Source organism: Xyrauchen texanus, chromosome 31, assembly GCF_025860055.1.
Source record: "Xyrauchen texanus isolate HMW12.3.18 chromosome 31, RBS_HiC_50CHRs, whole genome shotgun sequence".
NCBI classification, from domain to species: Eukaryota; Metazoa; Chordata; class Actinopteri; order Cypriniformes; family Catostomidae; genus Xyrauchen; species Xyrauchen texanus.
In genome coordinates, this window is record NC_068306.1 from 11,703,290 (window position 1) to 11,720,811 (window position 17,522).

Here is a 17,522-nt window from a genome sequence, read left to right on the forward strand (position 1 = left end):
GACACAACAAACACATAAATATGGGACATTGTGTCAATGCCTCTGCTGGAGAACCAGTCAATTAAGACTACCTGTCAATGTCGAGAAGGGCTTCAAATAATTATATCCTAAATTACACAAAGGTATAGTTACAAAATACAAAAATTCTAATTCTCTCGACATTACCTCACCCTCACTTCTTTAGCAAAAAACAAATCATGATTTTTAGAAGGATATCTCAGCTCTGTAGGTCCATACAATGCAAGTGAATGGGTGCCAAAAATGTAAAGGCATCATAAAAGCAATCCATAAGACTCCAGTGGTTTAATCCATATCTTCAGAAGTGATAAGATAGGTGTTGGTGAGAAACAAATCAAGTCCTTTTTTGCTAGACATCCTTCTCCCTGCCCAGTAAGCGGTGATATGCATGAAGAAAAAAAAACACAAGAAGAAAGTGAACTGTTTCTCACCCACACATATTATATCGCTTATGTAGACTGAATTTAAACACATGAGTCTTATAGATTACTTTTATGCTGACTTATGTGATTTTTGGAGCTTCAAAAAGATGGCACCCATTCACTTGCATGATATGAACCAAAAGAGCTGAGAAATTCTTCTAAAAATCTTAATTTGAGTTCAGCAGATGAAAGAAAGTCATACACATCTGGGATGGCTTAAGGGTGAGTAAATGAAGAGAATTAAAATGTTTGGGTGAACTATCCCTTTAAGATACTCAGATTTTATTTAAGGCACTTGACAGGCCTTAAAAAAGGTTTACACACTTTTCTGCTCATTTTTTTCAGTGTTTACTGTACAGCTGGTCACAAAAAAAAAAATGTTCCATGGTAGTCTATTATTTTATCAACTATTTCAGATAAACTCACACAGTAACAACACATACGGTAACTGTCGCTTTAAAAATTGGTTGGCAAGACCGTATCTGTCCAAGCGGTTGTTCTTGGCCAGAATAAGCTACAAAGTGGATCAGATTTTATGTTGATGGCAAAATTCTGGCTATGTGAGACTAGGAAAATGGTCATGTAAATTATTGGTGCAAGTAACCAAACATCTTTCAACATTACAAGTGCACTCCAATAAAATGATACAAAAAGTGAAGAATGACCCTTTAAAGTGACAGTGTTTATGTGACCTACTCATAGAAATGTGTTTTAGACATGGACAGGAAGCTGCAGTCACGATGCGCCCGAACAGAGAAGATAAGTGGCTCGCCCGTCAGCACGGCCAGCTGACCCACCAGCTCTCCTGGGTGAGCCACGAACAGACACGTGTCCTCCTCTCTGTCGATCATCCGCTGGTACACATGTAGCGTGCCCGAGATCACAAACTGCACACTCACTTCCTGAGGGACACACACCCACATGCATTTATACATATATATATATATATATATATATATATATATATATATATGGTCCAAATTGTTTTTTTTTCAGATACCATATTTGAACAAAGTCAAGAAATCTTATTCAAATTGGATTAAGAAGAGAAAGAAAAAAAAAAAAAAAAACTTCAGGGTTAAAATTGGTGAACTTGATTAAATTAGCTAATCAAAGCTGAGTAAAACAATGTTAGCATAAAGCATTTTCAAATGATAAAACATTTGCAATAAACAAACGGAAGGGGATGTGTAGCATTTGTGAATGAAGGGTATTCAAATTCTAGTCTGGCCTAGTGATCAAATTAGCTTCAATAATGGCCCATTATGTCTTATGAAAGCAAATCAAACACGCCCACTTTTGATCATATGATCAGTATTTAAGCATTCAATCTGTGTGTGTGCATATGTATATCAAAACCTAATGAGCTGCCTACCTAGACAGCATTTTTGGGCATCACTGCTTTGTTCAATACACAAAGACTGTCTGAAATTCTAGATAGCAAAATTATACAACCTAAGATACTGCACTTTATTTGGCAATATCACATACAGTAAATTATTAAATAATCCTGTTTATGAAGTTGCTACTTCTAAAAAGCATCACAAATCAAATACCTAAGGTTCCAACCCACTTGTGATGATGTCTGTGTAAACAGGTTCCCATTTAGGCAGCAGACGTTAAACAAACTTACTAGGGTTTGAGAAACAGTCACTGTTTAAGATATCTCACCTGATCTCCTTGGCGAGCTACAATAGATCCAGCCTTAACCTGATGCAGTGTCACCCTGCCCTCCAGCAAACTGGGGTCCTAAACACACAATTGAAAATCTTAAAAAGATAAATACATAAATATTTTACATTTAAAAAATACATTAAACATGAACCCATTTCCCAGTGGTGTTGGTGTATATTGACCTGCAGCTGAAAAATACCCAGCAGGTCTTTCTTGGCGGCCTGGAATATGGCTCCTACTTTACTGGGGGGCACGTCAGAGTGTGGCGCATTGTCCGTGTAATGAATCACAGTGGATGGAGCATGCTGCATGGTCACACTCTTCTTCAGAATGGACTGAGGAAAATATAAACACGCATGAAAACATAAAAAGAAATCTAGGAGATATTTGAAGGAATTAAAGGTGATGAGAGAGGTGAAATGGAGGGGGAACAACCTTGTAAATGACTGGACTGGATGGAGGTTCATCTATGGTTACTCGGGCCCGTTCGCAAGCCATGTTCAGGTCATTTCCAGCCACCCCTGCGTACCCATACATGCAGAGTTTGAGTTTGGTTTTAGATTTTCCAAATTCAGTTTTCTTAGTAAATTAGGTAATTTAAGATAATTAAATTCACAGAAAAATGTGCAGCAAAATGTGTTTTATCAAATCCAATCTTTAGGATTGACTGTTATTGCACAAGAGATTCAATCTGAAATGTGTGTTCAGGGATTGTAGTCAATTACTGAGTTTATCTACATTGGTTGCTAAAGTAAGAATGTAGGAATCTCTAAAATGCCAGGACACTTAACTTCTAAAACAACTGGGTGTTCAAGCTGTAAGTATGGAATATTTTAAGTATGGAAAGAAAACTACAGACGGAAACTGACATTTGTCCTCAGTTTATGTCTGACATCATAAGGCTTATGATGCATAAGCAATGGAGGAGGCCTTACCAATATTCAGATACTGCCCATAGTGTATGAAGCTGAATACAATCAAGTCCCAAAAGATAAAAAATGTACTTTAATTCTGCTCTGACAGCCCATACTAAAATCCATGGGCTTTATATAAAGTGTTACCATGTTTATAATGCATTGCAATAGGCATAATAAATGCATTCTTATTGTATAATAATATGCCTTATAATACATTATGCTTCCCATAAATAATTGTAACCACAATTATAATGCATTAAAATACTAACCTATTCATAGTTTTACCGCTTAGATTATAAAGTATTATAACATGACCAACATACATTTTTTTATCAGCAGAAGTTGGCATGCTTTAAGTAAAGTGACAAAAGCAATCTCTTCTTTTAAACATCAATACAATATTTTCAGTGCTTATAAGACATTACAAATCAAGTGTGTGAAATGGACGTTATGAAATCACTTTCCTCAAGGGACTAAACATTTTGAGGTAAATTCAACAAGGAGAGCTTGACAAGCAAGGAGTCTCAATAATCCCCTTGATTTATGACATACAGTATCTGATGATTTATTATATATTTTTATAAGGCCTATGGTCTACTTTCCACTTAAATTACACCCTGTTGGGAAAAAAATATACAGGAAATTTCTTATTAAATGTTTCAAAATTTGCACTGTGAATATGTATCCTTTGTATTCTGTGCATTTTTATAAAACTTCCATTTTATAAGCTTGACTTGTAATGTAGTGTATGTCAAGTCTGTTATGGTTGTTTATAAGACATTGCTTTTGTACCTTTCCTTAAAGCGGTCCAAAACCACTTATAACAGTATATGTTCATGTAATAAGCCCCAATGATTGTTTATACTATTATGCTGCTTTTGCAAGACAGCACTTATACAATATCAAACATATACATTATATTACTTTTCAACTTCTGCAGATGAAATTGGATGTTGTGTTATAATGCATTATACTCTTTAAGGTGTAACTATGAATATTTGAAGTATTATAAATGTATACACTATTATTTATAAGAAGTTATAATACATTATAAGGTGTGTTATGAGACATTATGAATTTGTTATAATGCCTTTACAATGCATTATAAATATGGGCTTCACAGAAAATTTTACTTTTATTTTTTTTGCAGTTCAGACTTACACATTTATCTGATAATGTATTTGATTCAGTTGTTTCGATATACGACTTGAGCTGCCAATTTGAAGAAAGTCTTATGTTACTGAAAAGCAGAATCTGTGTGAGTGGTGAGGGAGATGGTGGATGATCTATCAGATAGTGAGGTGTCACCTGTGTTCTCTACAGGCATCGAAACGGAACGAGACCGCCGTGCAACTGAGGATGCGTATTCATATGAACCAGCTTGGCCTCCGTCTGAGTGATGAGAAATGGATCACACTAAAAACAGCCATGCATGATCAATATTCCTTTAAATGTGTTTTTGTTTGAAAATAATACTAAGGTAGAATGAAGTAATGAAGTGATGCATGTGTGTGTGCACCTGAGTCTGTAAAGTGCTCTCCAGAGCTGTGCAGGTGCTCATCTTCTGATGTTGTCTGAAAGTGAGGTCTGCGCGGGAATCTAATGGGACTCCCCTCGGCGAGCACACTGTTGACTGTGAACAGTGGCACTGCTTGTATGTCCTACACACGCGCACGCACGCACGCGCACACGCACACGCACACGCACACGCACACACACACACACACACAATTAGACAGACAAGCATCTGGCACACAAAACAACTGTACAAGACTTAAGCAAAAGCCATCAAGTGTTTTGCTATACTGAAAGACTCAATAGACAACTTCTTAATTTATTAAATTCATACAATGACTCGAATACACCACTTACATGATAAATAAGTTTTCAATTTCTAAATAAAATTTCATTTTGATATTTCTTTGGTCATAAAGTCAGAAATGTCATGGTGGTATAGCCTCCACAGTAATTCAAGGAAAATACCTCATTACATTTCACTAGACTAGGAGAACCGAATTCATAACAGAAGCCAAAAGTACTCCTGAAATCAAAACAGAAAACAACTCCCTCACCCTGTCTGTGCACCCCAGAAGGGCTCCCTAGACGAGTATGTAGGGTTGTGCTGTGCCATGCATTGGAGGTTGAAGGGCGATTTCTGCAGACTTTAATCTAAGTTTTATGGCTCAACTTCAGGAGTGATAATGTGATGGACGAGGGTTAATGTAGCATGAAATAACACAAGTGTGTATAAGAAAGCACACACATTTTATAAGTGATCGAGTGTGATGCTGAAATGCATCTGCATTCTCTCTAACCTGATTGAAAAGCTCAGTTGTCAGTCCCAGGTAGTTGTGAAGTGCCAGGAAGGTGACTCTCTGCAGACGCACCATGATTATCTAAACAGACAGACAAAGGACCCAAATAGATGGTTCTGACATTACAACCATGAGCAAATTGCAAGAAATCTTGACTAACATCAAAAGACACATGTTTGCACGTGCACTTTATATAGGTATAAAATATATATATATATATATTTTTTTTTTATTTAGTTGTGTAGTCTCATGTGGTTCTGTGTTTGTACTATGTTGTTTTTATGTAGCACCATGGTCCTGGAGGAACGTGGTCTCGTTTCGCTGTGTACTGTACTAACTTTATATGGTTGAAACGACAATAAAAACCACATGACTTGACAAGACGACTTCAGTCAAATAAATGCTTACAATTAGTGTAAAATATAGCCCCTTTCTATACAATATGGTTGATGTTCACTAAGACAGAGGTCATGTAAACCAAGACTCCATCTGTACCTGTATGACTCTCACTAGTGTCTCTGGGTATTTCTCAAACACAGACTGGAAAGCTGAGGCAGGCAGACGCAATATGGTGGACCTGACAGCGGCACGTGCTGACACGGTCTTGTAAGGAGCAGGATAACCCTGGAGAATGAGGAGGGAGAGAGAAGCATCAAGCATTAATCTCGGTGACTAGAACTGGATAAGCAGTCAGAAAGCAGAAAAGAGAACGCACCGTGATGATGTCCAGAATGCTGAGCAGACTGTGAACACTGTCCCCGGGCAACACGTCCTTCATCACAGGCTCTGTGCCATCCTAAAATAATAATAATAAAAACATTAAAATAAAAATCACACATATACACACAGAAGATAAACTGTATAGGGGTATCCTAATGACTAATTTGCCTCAACTGCCATTTTGTATGCAAAGTGACTTTCACACCTAAAACCCATGGAGTTACCTTATGTTAAAGGGATAGTTAATACAAAAATGTTACTTTTTTCATTATTTACTCAACCTTATGCCATCCCAGATGTGTATGACTTTCTTTCCTCTACAGAACACAAATTATGATTTTTAGAAGAATATTTCTGCTCTGAATGAGCTTCAAACTATTGACACCCATTCACTTGCATTGTATAGACCAAAGAAAGCTGAGAAATTCTTCTAAAAATCTTCATTTGAGTTCAACAGATGAAAGAAAGTCATACAAATCTGGGATGACATACAGGTTAATAAATGAGGAGAGCCATTTAATTTTTGGGTGAACTATCTCCTAATCCTTGCAGGGTTCATATCTACAACCTTTTGATAGCAGCCCAGATGTACTAAGCCACACCAACCCACTTTAAACCAATTAGCACCACTTCATTACTTAAACAAAATTCAGGGCTATGCATGTTCAAAATAGCATTCTACCACAGCACTCTGACAGATTTTGCAGTATTTATACTGTGCACAGTATGCAAATATCCTGTATGAATGGAATTCCAGATTATCTACTACATTTGTAAATCTCAAAATGGAAATTCTGTGGCTCATCCTTACAGGCTCGTGGATCCAAAGCTCCAATCTTCCGTCCTGAACGACAAAGATGCTGTCATCGTCATCTCCTGGCCTAAACAGCCCCTCTCCTTCCTGCAGCTCCACAAAGACCATGTGCCGACACAGCTCCAAAAATAAGGGCTTCTCAAAATGACCCAGTACCCTGAAATTCATTTGTTATAATATAAGTGTTTGACAACTAACAAATTGATACTTATGTTTCAACATAAAATGAACACAAGACACTTCAATAAGATATACATATCTCTATGCAAGGGATAATGTGTATCAACTGATAAGTGATCATCAGTTCTTGTATCACTCTGAAGTGCTTAATTTTGCAATTACAGCCAGCTAAATGTAAATTATCGGCCACTTATCAAATAAATACATAAATAAATAATGGACATTGATAAATCATGATTTTAGTTGAAATCATATAATGAGAAGTGACACAAGGGACATGAAACTAAGGAACTAGTAAAAACGTTTGCCTGGGACAGTGTTCAGTTATGTGGTGAATAATTAAGTGATCATTTCACAGAAATATCTGACTGGAGATTGGTAGACGAACAGGTACATGCAGAGGGGGTTGCTCTGGGAACTTGAGCCCCTGCCTTTTTGCATGAGGTGCCCCGCAAATGCCACACAAAATGAAAGCAAACACATGTAAATGAAATGACTTTTTTTTTATTTATTTTTTATAGTATTTAGGGGTGTAAAAATGCATCAATATTATCCTGAATCTTCGATGCATCTTTTAAGGAATTGTAGAATCAATTATAATGACTACAAAATTATACCCAATGTGTTAGTTGCCCTCTCAGATTACACATGCACTGAACAAACTACAGATGTGGGGTGCGTGACTGAAGAAACAAACGTGCACTAGATTTCTGCATCATTCTTCATAATTGTCCACGTCTCTACAGTATGAGCAAAATAAGTTAACAGTTGTTCTTTTCTTCCCCAGTAATGATATATTGAGAATATTGTGGAATATTTGGAGAATACACTTAGACAGATAGGGAATACTGTACTGCGCTTATACTCGCCATCATTATTTGTCCTTAACGTTTTACACGCCATTACGTTTTTAAGTCTGTGAGCCTGCTTGGTTTAAAGATTAGACTTATCTGCATGTATAGATGACATAAGGGCTGCAAATAACGATTATTTTTATAATCGGCTAATCTAACGATTATTAGAATGATTATTCGACTATTCGGGCGATTATTGCAACGATTAATCATTAGCTCTTAACAGACAATTCAGCTTGTGCTAATCTTAAAATATCTATAGTTTTAGCTATTTATATTAGAAAACCAAAAAATAAATGTCATTGTATAATGGGCCAAGACTACACCGTCTCACCTTTTTGTTCACTTGATTTCGATCCATCTTTAACTCACAAAAACAAACTCTTTCTTCTTTATAGAGCTGCGTATCGCCGATTTTCTTCACCATAAGATACACACGTGACACTCATATTATATTTCACTATGTCGCGAGCAATCACTATAAACAAAATCTAGCCCCAGTGAGCGCACGCAAGTGATGAGCGTCTCCGCGCGAGACAGTGTATCAGCCGGGAGAAGTTTGAAGCTCTCTCGCACTGTTTTTCACACGACTCGTATAAGCGGCTCTAACCGCACAGACAAATGCCAGTTTCGGAGTTTGTGCTTATTTATACAGTTCACTTCCTTATTATTTGAACTTTAATAAAGGATAAAAAATAAAAAGAAGCATGAAAAACGGCTCCACTTTATTTTACGACAACACTGCTTCTGTATTTACTAATTTTGCAATTTTGTAATATAATACTCTGCGATCTACATCACCTTCAGACGTTTGGAGTGCGTCTGGACTGTGAGCTGTTCTTTCTACCCCTCCTCAATCAAGTGCGAGCTGAAGTGCTGCTCTCCCGCATCAACATTAGTCTTTCAAAAGATCGCATGTTATGTTAAATGAGATCAAACGACTATAAGACACAAACATTTTTGTCGACGATTTTTTATTGTCAACGTTGTCGATAATGTTGACTAATAATTTCAGCCCTAGATGACATTTTATTTATATTTCAATTATTGGTTCCGTAAATGTTCCCGAGCTGATATGAAAATCTATTCTGCATTATCAGCAGTCTACTTCCCATCTGTTTGTGTTAGTTTGCATAGAGTCAGACATGATATTATACTTTATTCGTATTGGCTCAACAATTAACGTAACAAGTATTTTTCTTTATTATGAACCAAACAGTTGAAGTCAGAATTATACATACACTGCTGGAGGGACTGGTGCACTTCACAAAATAGATGGCATCATGAAAATTATGTGGATATATTGAAGCAACATCTGAAGACATCAGCCAAGAATTTAAAGCTTGGTCGAAAATAGGTCTTCCAAATGGACAATTACCACTTTATTGGTCATGACTTAACCTCTTCCCAATCCTGTAAAATTAGCCTAAAACGCCTAATCAAGGCATACCCAAAGTAAATTTAAAGCTGTTCTTGAACCGTTTGGAGTACATGCATGGTTTTGGTCACATTTGAAAGGGGACACTCTGAAGTTTTTTCTCCAGCAGTCAGAATTACTGTAAGTGCTACTGATTTTGAGTAATAGAAGTTTGAACACAATGAAATAGAATTTTCTTTTTCCGCCTGAAATTTTTTTTTGCATACAGATGCCTGCAGATGACTATAACTTGTAGCTATTAGCTTGAGAACACAATGGGATCACAGCATGAATCCTTACCTAGTCCAGGTTCAAATGTTATAACAATATCATAAAAAAATGAATATTTTACACATGTTTTTCTAAGGGTACACCCAGGCGTTTTACAAAAGTGCCTTTTGGATACTCCAAAAGGTCACTTTGGAAACCTAGGACAAAAAGGCTGCAACTTTTGAACGCTTCAACGTACAGTCATAATTGTGGGCTCTAATGAAAGATGACACTTAGAGCTATCATATTCCATATCCAGATCCACTATTAGTTTTGCTGACACAGAGTAACTGATGCATAAACACATTAGAGTGCCTTTTCCCTTCTTGAAACTAAATGTTGTGCATATAAAAGAGTCAAAACTAGTGCTATGGTGGACAATTTGTTTATATAAAAATACACAACAAACTATTTACATTAATTTTTACATAAAGTATTTACAAACCATTATAAAATTGTACATGTTTCTAGCAACATGCCAGTCATTGTAGCAGTCACATTTGTGTACAAAGCACATAGGCACAACACAGGAGAGTACTTCACTGGTGTCTTTGCATGACACTGCCTGCACTTCAGACGACCAGCGGTGCAAGATTTGGTGATGTGCAACAGCCTGTGATGTGCTCTTCGTGGAGCAGGAGATACGGGTCTGGCTGTGGAGTGAGACCCCAACTCTGCCATGCTCCTCAGCAAGGGTCTCTCTGAAAGCCCTCCTCTCTTGATGAGGTGCTGTCCTGCTGCTCCACTTTATGTGGCCGCTTGCTGAGTGGGGGATAATAAATAAATGTAATTTACAAAGCTAGACACAACTTCTCCATCTTTTCTGTATTCTATATATATATATATATATATATATATATATATATATATATATATTAGTTTTTCTTTTCGAGTGTGTAAAAATGTATTATTGTATGTATATTTACTGTAAATACTGTATACTTTGCCAATGTACTATGGAACAAAGAGATGGGCCTACACCTCCCCCATGAATTCAGCACTGTAACAAATAGATGGCCCTACACCTCCCCCACCTCCCCGCATTGTAACAAATAGACTCTCAAACACAACATATATTCTTATTTTCAACTTATATTTATTGATTTATTTACTATATATATATATATATATATATATATATATTTTACAGTAAATATACAAAACATCTATATAGCATGTCAATAGATCTGAAACAAACAATGAACTAAAAACACGCACAAACGGTTCAAACACTCACTGAGGAAACACAGGACAAAGGGTAATTACAAAATGTGTATTCATTATTCAAACTAAAGCTTATTTATGCGGAATATACAGTAATATATGTTATAAACACAAGAAAACACTTACTTGTCCAGAGCCGTGTCTCATCTCTCCATCTGCCTCTGAATCATCTGTATTGTTTTCAGAAATTTCATCTCCAAACTCAGAATTTTGACAATGAATGCCTTCTTATATCACATCCTGGGGTGAAAATCCTGTTTTTCAGCGTCCGTTTCACCATATTTAAATCGCCAAATGTGTAAACAGTTCCAAAGCAGCTCTGCATGCATTTACGCACGGAGGCGCACAGCAGGGGTAAACTCGAGGAAACTTTGCGCACAGGAATAACAGAGCCGTCATCTAATAGTTCCACTAAAGCCGCATATCACTGTTTTCAGAATTTCATTGGCTATACGATGCGTCAGTCATTTCCACTCTTCAATGTAATTGGTTTGATCAGTAAACAAAGGAAAGTGGGTATGCCCTTACACTCGACACAGATGGTGGTTGGGTATTGAAGGCTGTGGACAGGACATGGAAGCTCCTATTGGGTCAAATGAGGTGTCAATCGAAAGGTCAGAGTGCGTGCTTCCATTTTGATACCGGATATAGGAAATGTTTACATCTGAACTGAAGTTATTACCGGTAATATGTGAAAGATTAGGCACAGCTGCCAGGTGCTTTGAAATGATGCAACAAGAGTCTGTGGATATTTATTGATGTAATACTGTGATTTGGACTAAACATTTTACTTGATTTGATCATTTGGACATTTGACAATGAAACAACACCGTTTTTGTCTGGAAGTTATGGCTCAGTGTACAACTATGAGGCATCATAGGTGAGTTGCCTAAATTTTGTTATTGGTTGTTTATATGTTGGTGGTCTGACAAAGATATAGATTGTACCTGCTGTTGTGATTGTATCTTAAAATGGTTTATATCAATAGAAAATCAAGAAATGTAGCTTTCCCAAAGATATGTGGCATGTGTACCAATGTAACACACAGCTGTTTTGTTTATCGCATACTTTTATTTTGTACATTTAAGGGCCCGTCCGCGGGCCTAGATTTCCATGGTGTTAAACACGCCAGTTCTGTCTGGAGGAATGGGCCAAAATTCCAGCAACTTATTGTGAAAAGCTTGTGGAAGGCTACCAAAACGTTTGACCCAAGTTAAACAAATTAAATAGCAATGCTACCAAATACTAACAAAGTGTGTGTAAACTTCTGACACATTGGGAATGTGAAGCTGGAAAAAATTATTCTCTCTACTATTATTTTGACATTTCACATTCTTAAAATAAAGTAGTGATCCCAACTGACCTAAAACAAGGAATGTTTTCTACGATTAAATGTCATAAATTGTGAAAAACTGAGTTTAAATGTATTTGGCTAAGGCGAATGTACATTTCTGACTTCAACTGTATATATACTTTATTCTACTGACTTCACCTGACATTCTTGAGCATGTAGAGCACCTCTGAGGGCAGGTTTGAGTTCTGGACATCAAACTCTGTGAGATCCGCCTCCAGGAGTGAGGGAGGGGGCTCTTTGGGCTGTAAGGTGGGAGGCTCCTTTCTAATCCGCAGAATCCTTTATGACATCATAACAAGTATCAAACAATGAACTTTGATTGGACTTCAAATACTGAATTACTGATACAGTCCTGAATCTTTAGAAATAACCAGAAATATTGCAGAATCCAAAAAAGTTTGTCCTTAAACTGTGTGTGAAAGAAACTAGAGGTGAGGACAAGGTTGTGTGTTCTATAAATCTGGTGGTAAACAAGGGAATCTAAAGAGAAAACAAACCTGCGAGCTATACTCAGAACTTTAGGCCTTTTTCGAGAGCGCTGTTTAGACACTGAAGTGGAGGAAGGTGTGGAGGACAAGGTCTTGACCTGAGAGAGATGGAAATACAAAAACCAAGGGAGGAAGGAGAGTAAATAAATAAATAAATAAATAAATAGACAAGGCAGTTAGTGGTGCTGATTGTGAACAGTACAGTGCATACAGGACGGTCGTATGCCAGTTGACAAACTCTATGCTGCCCTCCAGTGGAGGTTGTGTAAACTGACAGTAGTTAATGCATACTTTAATAAAACTGATAAATGTTTGAGCACTGCGGAGCAAATCTCTGCAGATATTTCAGTCTTGGCTATTTATTTTAGAAATGGAGCACAAATCTGAAATCTGAATGCGACTCTTAATCAAAAGCTGAAATCAGGGTATAAAATTACATCAGGCATGAACATGATTCACCTTTCTCATGATTTTCCTGCCATAGAAGAGCACTTTATCTCTCTTTCTGAAGCGATACCTAGGGACACCGGCCTGCTGACCTTGAAATACAAACATAGAGAACTGCTGTAAAAACAAATGCCAAATCACCAACTGACCGATTTATCACATGCTTGGGAGATGTTCCATTAACACATCATAGCCAGATTCTGGCAAACTGTAGACATTTAAAAGGGTGAAAATGTACAATATAGATGTTTTTTTTCTTAATCTTCTGAAAAAGTTTAATTATGTACACTGGTGGCCAAAGGTTTGGAATAATGTACAGATTTTGCTGTTATGGAAAGAAATGTATACTTTTATTCACCAAAGCGGCATTCAACTGATCACATTGTATAGTCAGGACATTAACAATCTTTTTGATTTTCTGTTTAAAAAGTTGCTTTTTCTTTGCAATTCTTCCCATAAGGCCTGCACCCCTGAGTCTTCTCTTTACTGTTGTACATGAAACTTGTGTTGAGCGGGTAGAATTCAATGAAGCTGTCGGCTGAGGAAATGTGAGATCCATTTCTTAAACTAGAGACTCTGATGTACTTATCCTCCTGTTTTAGTACATCTGGCCTTCCACATCTCTTTCTGTCCTCGTTTCTTTTTTTGCCATTTTTGGCCTAATATTGACCTTAAGACATTCTATTGCATACTGACAACTCAAAAACAAACACAAAGACAATGTTAAGCTTCATTTAACGAATATTAATCAAATAGCTTTCAACAGTGTTTGATAAAATGGCAAGTGATTTTCTAGTACCAAATTAGCAATTTAGCATAATTACTCAAGGATAAGGTGTTGGAGTGATGACTGCTGGAAATGGGGCTTGTCTAGATTTGATCAAAAATGACTTTTTTTTCAAATAGTGATGGTGCCGTTTTTTACATCAGTAATATCCGTTGAATGCCACTTTGGTGAATTAAAGTACCAATTCCTTCCGAAACAGTAAAATCTGTACATTATTCCAAACGTTTGGCCGCCAGTGTAAATTGGAGAATTCAAAACTTTACATTTACAGACTGGCCCCATTCACTTCCATTGTAAATGAGTCCCTGTAGCCCAGATTGGAGCTTTTTAAAGAAAAGGAGGAAATTAAGTTGAAATAAATTTTTGTAGTAATCAACATTATGCCACAAATGCTCAAAATGCACAAATGGGCTTTAAGGACTTGATACATTTAAGTTCAAAAACCACAGCTGAAAACAAACCAGTAAATGGTTCCTTGGATTTTTCTTTACTATAAAAGAAAAATATCTCCAAGGAGGAACTATATCAAACTTTCCGTTTATGGGCACAGATGTAAAACTTACTTGCTAGTTTGTATCTGCGGTAGATGAGAAGCACAGAGAATCCAATCAGAAACACAGCCACCACCGCACCGATCAATACACCTGTCAGCTACAACAGACAACAATTACAGCCATGTAAGATGAAGGAATTTATCTGATTTTACTAGCAGTCTGAAAGATCCAGATGAAAAATAACCTTCTCTACAACTGAACTTTTGATTTTACTTTCATTAAAAACATGATTTCAATCATTTTAAAACTAAAAAAGTTCACAACATGGGTTTTATCCCATAGGTACGCAGTACAAAACAACAATCCCATTCAACTGTCAGCCAAACATAAAAGACCAAAGTACTATAAACCTCTGTAACATTTAACAATGTGTGATATTTGATCTGGGTCAGTCCGAAGTCTTTCCCCCCTGCTTAGAAAGCTGCATGGGAAACTGCTGTGGGAAGAGATGTTTTCAAAGTAATTCTGGGAACACAGCAGTGAGTTTCTGTACCATGTTGGTCTGCATCCTCTCCTCCACAAAGTGCTGCAAGCGGGAACGAATATCATTTGGAATAGCCTGTGCAGAAATGCACATCAATATAAAATATACATACAGTGAGACACACAATTTAAGGAATTCAATTCACCAATAAAACAATGCATGTCCATGTTTCGGTTTAAAAGTGAAATGTGTCATTTCTATGCTACTAACAAAACTGAATTGTAAAAATAATGACTTTTTCCCTGAAGACTCCCCCAGTTTTTCATCGGTCACACAAACAGAAGGGTCAGAGCTCATAACATCAAATCCCAAACTAATGCCATTGGTTGAGCCAATGCTACTTTGTCAGGAAGCTCAATTCAGATGCTTCTAATTCATTTATATTTGTTCCACAGACCATTACATGTAGAGAGAAAAATCCATGACTGGTGTGGGTTATCTTTAAAATCATCATGTTTATTTTTTCTAGAACAAACCTAATTGTTGCGCTTAGATGAAACTAAAAGGGGCTAGTACTTGTTCAGTTTCCTTCCTCTCTTGCACAACACAAACAGTGCTTCCCTTCACACACAAAAACAGATTTAACAATTAATATCTTTCTATTTAACCAGTTCAGTCTCCTTATAACAAAATGTGAAATCTGCCCAGCACAAGCACATGCTGATAGGGTGCACCAAGATCAGGGCATACTGTCAAGATTTAATAAACAGGTAGCGGACAGAACACAAAGAAATCACTTTAAAATGACATTCATAATGTTACATTAACTAGGCCTAAGATGGCAACTATAACAAAAAAGGACATTTTATAAAGACATTACGATTTTTATATTTGGCACTGCTTTTGTTATTTTATTCAACATATATTTTATTCATCATTTGTTATACTTCTATAATGTTATTATTCTTATATTAGGTGTATTTGTTGTATATAGTGTATATTTCCTATTTGAATATTTTTAGGTCTTTTTCCATATAGGGTTTTCTTTCATTTGCAACTTTTAATATACATGTTTAATTATCTATCACTTTAGATTTACATTCAACACAACAACCTGTACAAAGACAATAAAGAGCTTGACTTAAATTTAAGATATTTTGGTCATACTTACAGGATATGTACACTGGACTCCAGCCTCATTTTCCTCCATTTCTAAAAAGACATAAATCCGTTAATTGATAGAGAAAGCAGCTTGTTTTGATATTTAAACAGTGGAATGTCTCTAGTCTGTTATTATTAATTAAGATTTCTACATGCTTATGAGTTTAACTGCATCAGTTAACTTCTACCAAGTGCTGACAGATGAGCTTAAGTTCATGTTCTTAACATGCCTTGCCAAGTCATTTAATTAGGTAGGCTGTTAAAAATAAGAGTGTTAAATTTGCAGTTTAAAGTGACCAAATGTTAATGTTGTTAGATATAGTGAAGCAGCGTTGACACACTAGTCTAATGGGAGTTTCAGTTATTTAATGTGTTAACTAACACGTCGGCAAGTACAAACACTTCGGCTTAAATCAACAACACATACAACATGCATATCTTATAAAACGGCAAATTAAACTGAAATAGCAAGTGTTTAGTAACGATAGAGCAATATGCTAATTAGCTAGCAAACTTACGTTGGTGAAATTGCGGACCGACACTCAAATAATCCAGGTACAAAGAGATTATTTATCCCACAGCTGATCGCTGTGGTAACTTTCTTGTCATTTAAAAGCAAATTTCACTCCATCTCAAACTTTGTGAGCCCTTTTTTTCACTATGAAATCAAATCTGTGCTGTTGCCTTGACAGTCGTCCGCTTGGCAGTGTTCTTCATTTCCATTGGTTAAGGGAAATTAAAATAGCCAATCAGCGTCATTATTGTTGACTGTTTATTGACGCTTGTTGACAGGAGGGAATATTTTTTTTATTAGGGCCCAAGCCTTGAAAAGGCAAGGCCCTATTGTTTTCGTTAGGATTATTATTATTATTATTATTATTATTATTATTATTATTATTTTATTTTTTATTTATTTTTTTTACGACTATTGGGGCACTTTTGGGGCTCTTAACGTGCTCAAAAACTCTTGAAACTTTGCACACTGGTCAGAACCCGCGGCCATTAGGGCCGGGCTGAAGCTGGTACCCGGGCGTGGCAGGGGGGCTCGACAGCGCCCCCTGAAACAGGGTCCGAAAACTTGGTCCATAAATCAAACACGCTTGCATGTAATAATATGAAACTTGGTACACATATAGAGCTCATCGTTTCATATATCCTTCATACTTTTACTTTTTACCTCAGGCCAACTGGAAATCATCTATTTAGGGTTCTTTGGAAAACACATGCAATGGAATGTGAAATACTCCTCCTAGAGAATTCCACCAATCGCCACGAAACTCGGTCAGCATGAAGTCAAGACATTGAGGATGAAAAATTGACAGCGGATTTTTGATATCTCTAACGGTTTGGCCGTGGCGAGGAAACGAAATTATGGCGCGAAAAGTGAAACAGGAAATGTGTTATAACTTCTGCATACATTAATTGATCTCGATGAAACCGCAGCAGTGTGATCGCTGGAAGAGGCCGATCGCATGGATGTGA

The 17,522-nt window shown here is 36.7% G+C and overlaps 1 protein-coding gene across 1 annotated transcript in view; it reads right to left on the reverse strand.

Moving 5' to 3' along the window:
* The window catches only part of LOC127625079 (patatin-like phospholipase domain-containing protein 7), a 39,791-nt gene extending 23,057 nt beyond the window's left edge, over positions 1-16,734 (reverse strand). Inside the window, exons 1-17 of the mRNA XM_052100144.1 lie at positions 16,559-16,734; positions 16,051-16,091; positions 14,949-15,014; positions 14,465-14,552; positions 13,127-13,206; positions 12,677-12,765; positions 12,318-12,458; positions 6,878-7,037; positions 6,062-6,142; positions 5,842-5,970; positions 5,347-5,427; positions 4,551-4,692; positions 4,340-4,423; positions 2,550-2,635; positions 2,297-2,449; positions 2,112-2,189; positions 1,137-1,342 (exon numbers count right to left, since the gene is read on the reverse strand). Of these exons, the coding sequence (XP_051956104.1) occupies positions 1,137-1,342; positions 2,112-2,189; positions 2,297-2,449; positions 2,550-2,635; positions 4,340-4,423; positions 4,551-4,692; positions 5,347-5,427; positions 5,842-5,970; positions 6,062-6,142; positions 6,878-7,037; positions 12,318-12,458; positions 12,677-12,765; positions 13,127-13,206; positions 14,465-14,552; positions 14,949-15,014; positions 16,051-16,089 (1,703 nt within the window). The 5' untranslated portion in view covers positions 16,090-16,091; positions 16,559-16,734. The remainder of the gene's footprint in view (positions 1-1,136; positions 1,343-2,111; positions 2,190-2,296; positions 2,450-2,549; positions 2,636-4,339; positions 4,424-4,550; positions 4,693-5,346; positions 5,428-5,841; positions 5,971-6,061; positions 6,143-6,877; positions 7,038-12,317; positions 12,459-12,676; positions 12,766-13,126; positions 13,207-14,464; positions 14,553-14,948; positions 15,015-16,050; positions 16,092-16,558) is intronic.
* Positions 16,735-17,522: the final 788 nt, after the last annotated feature.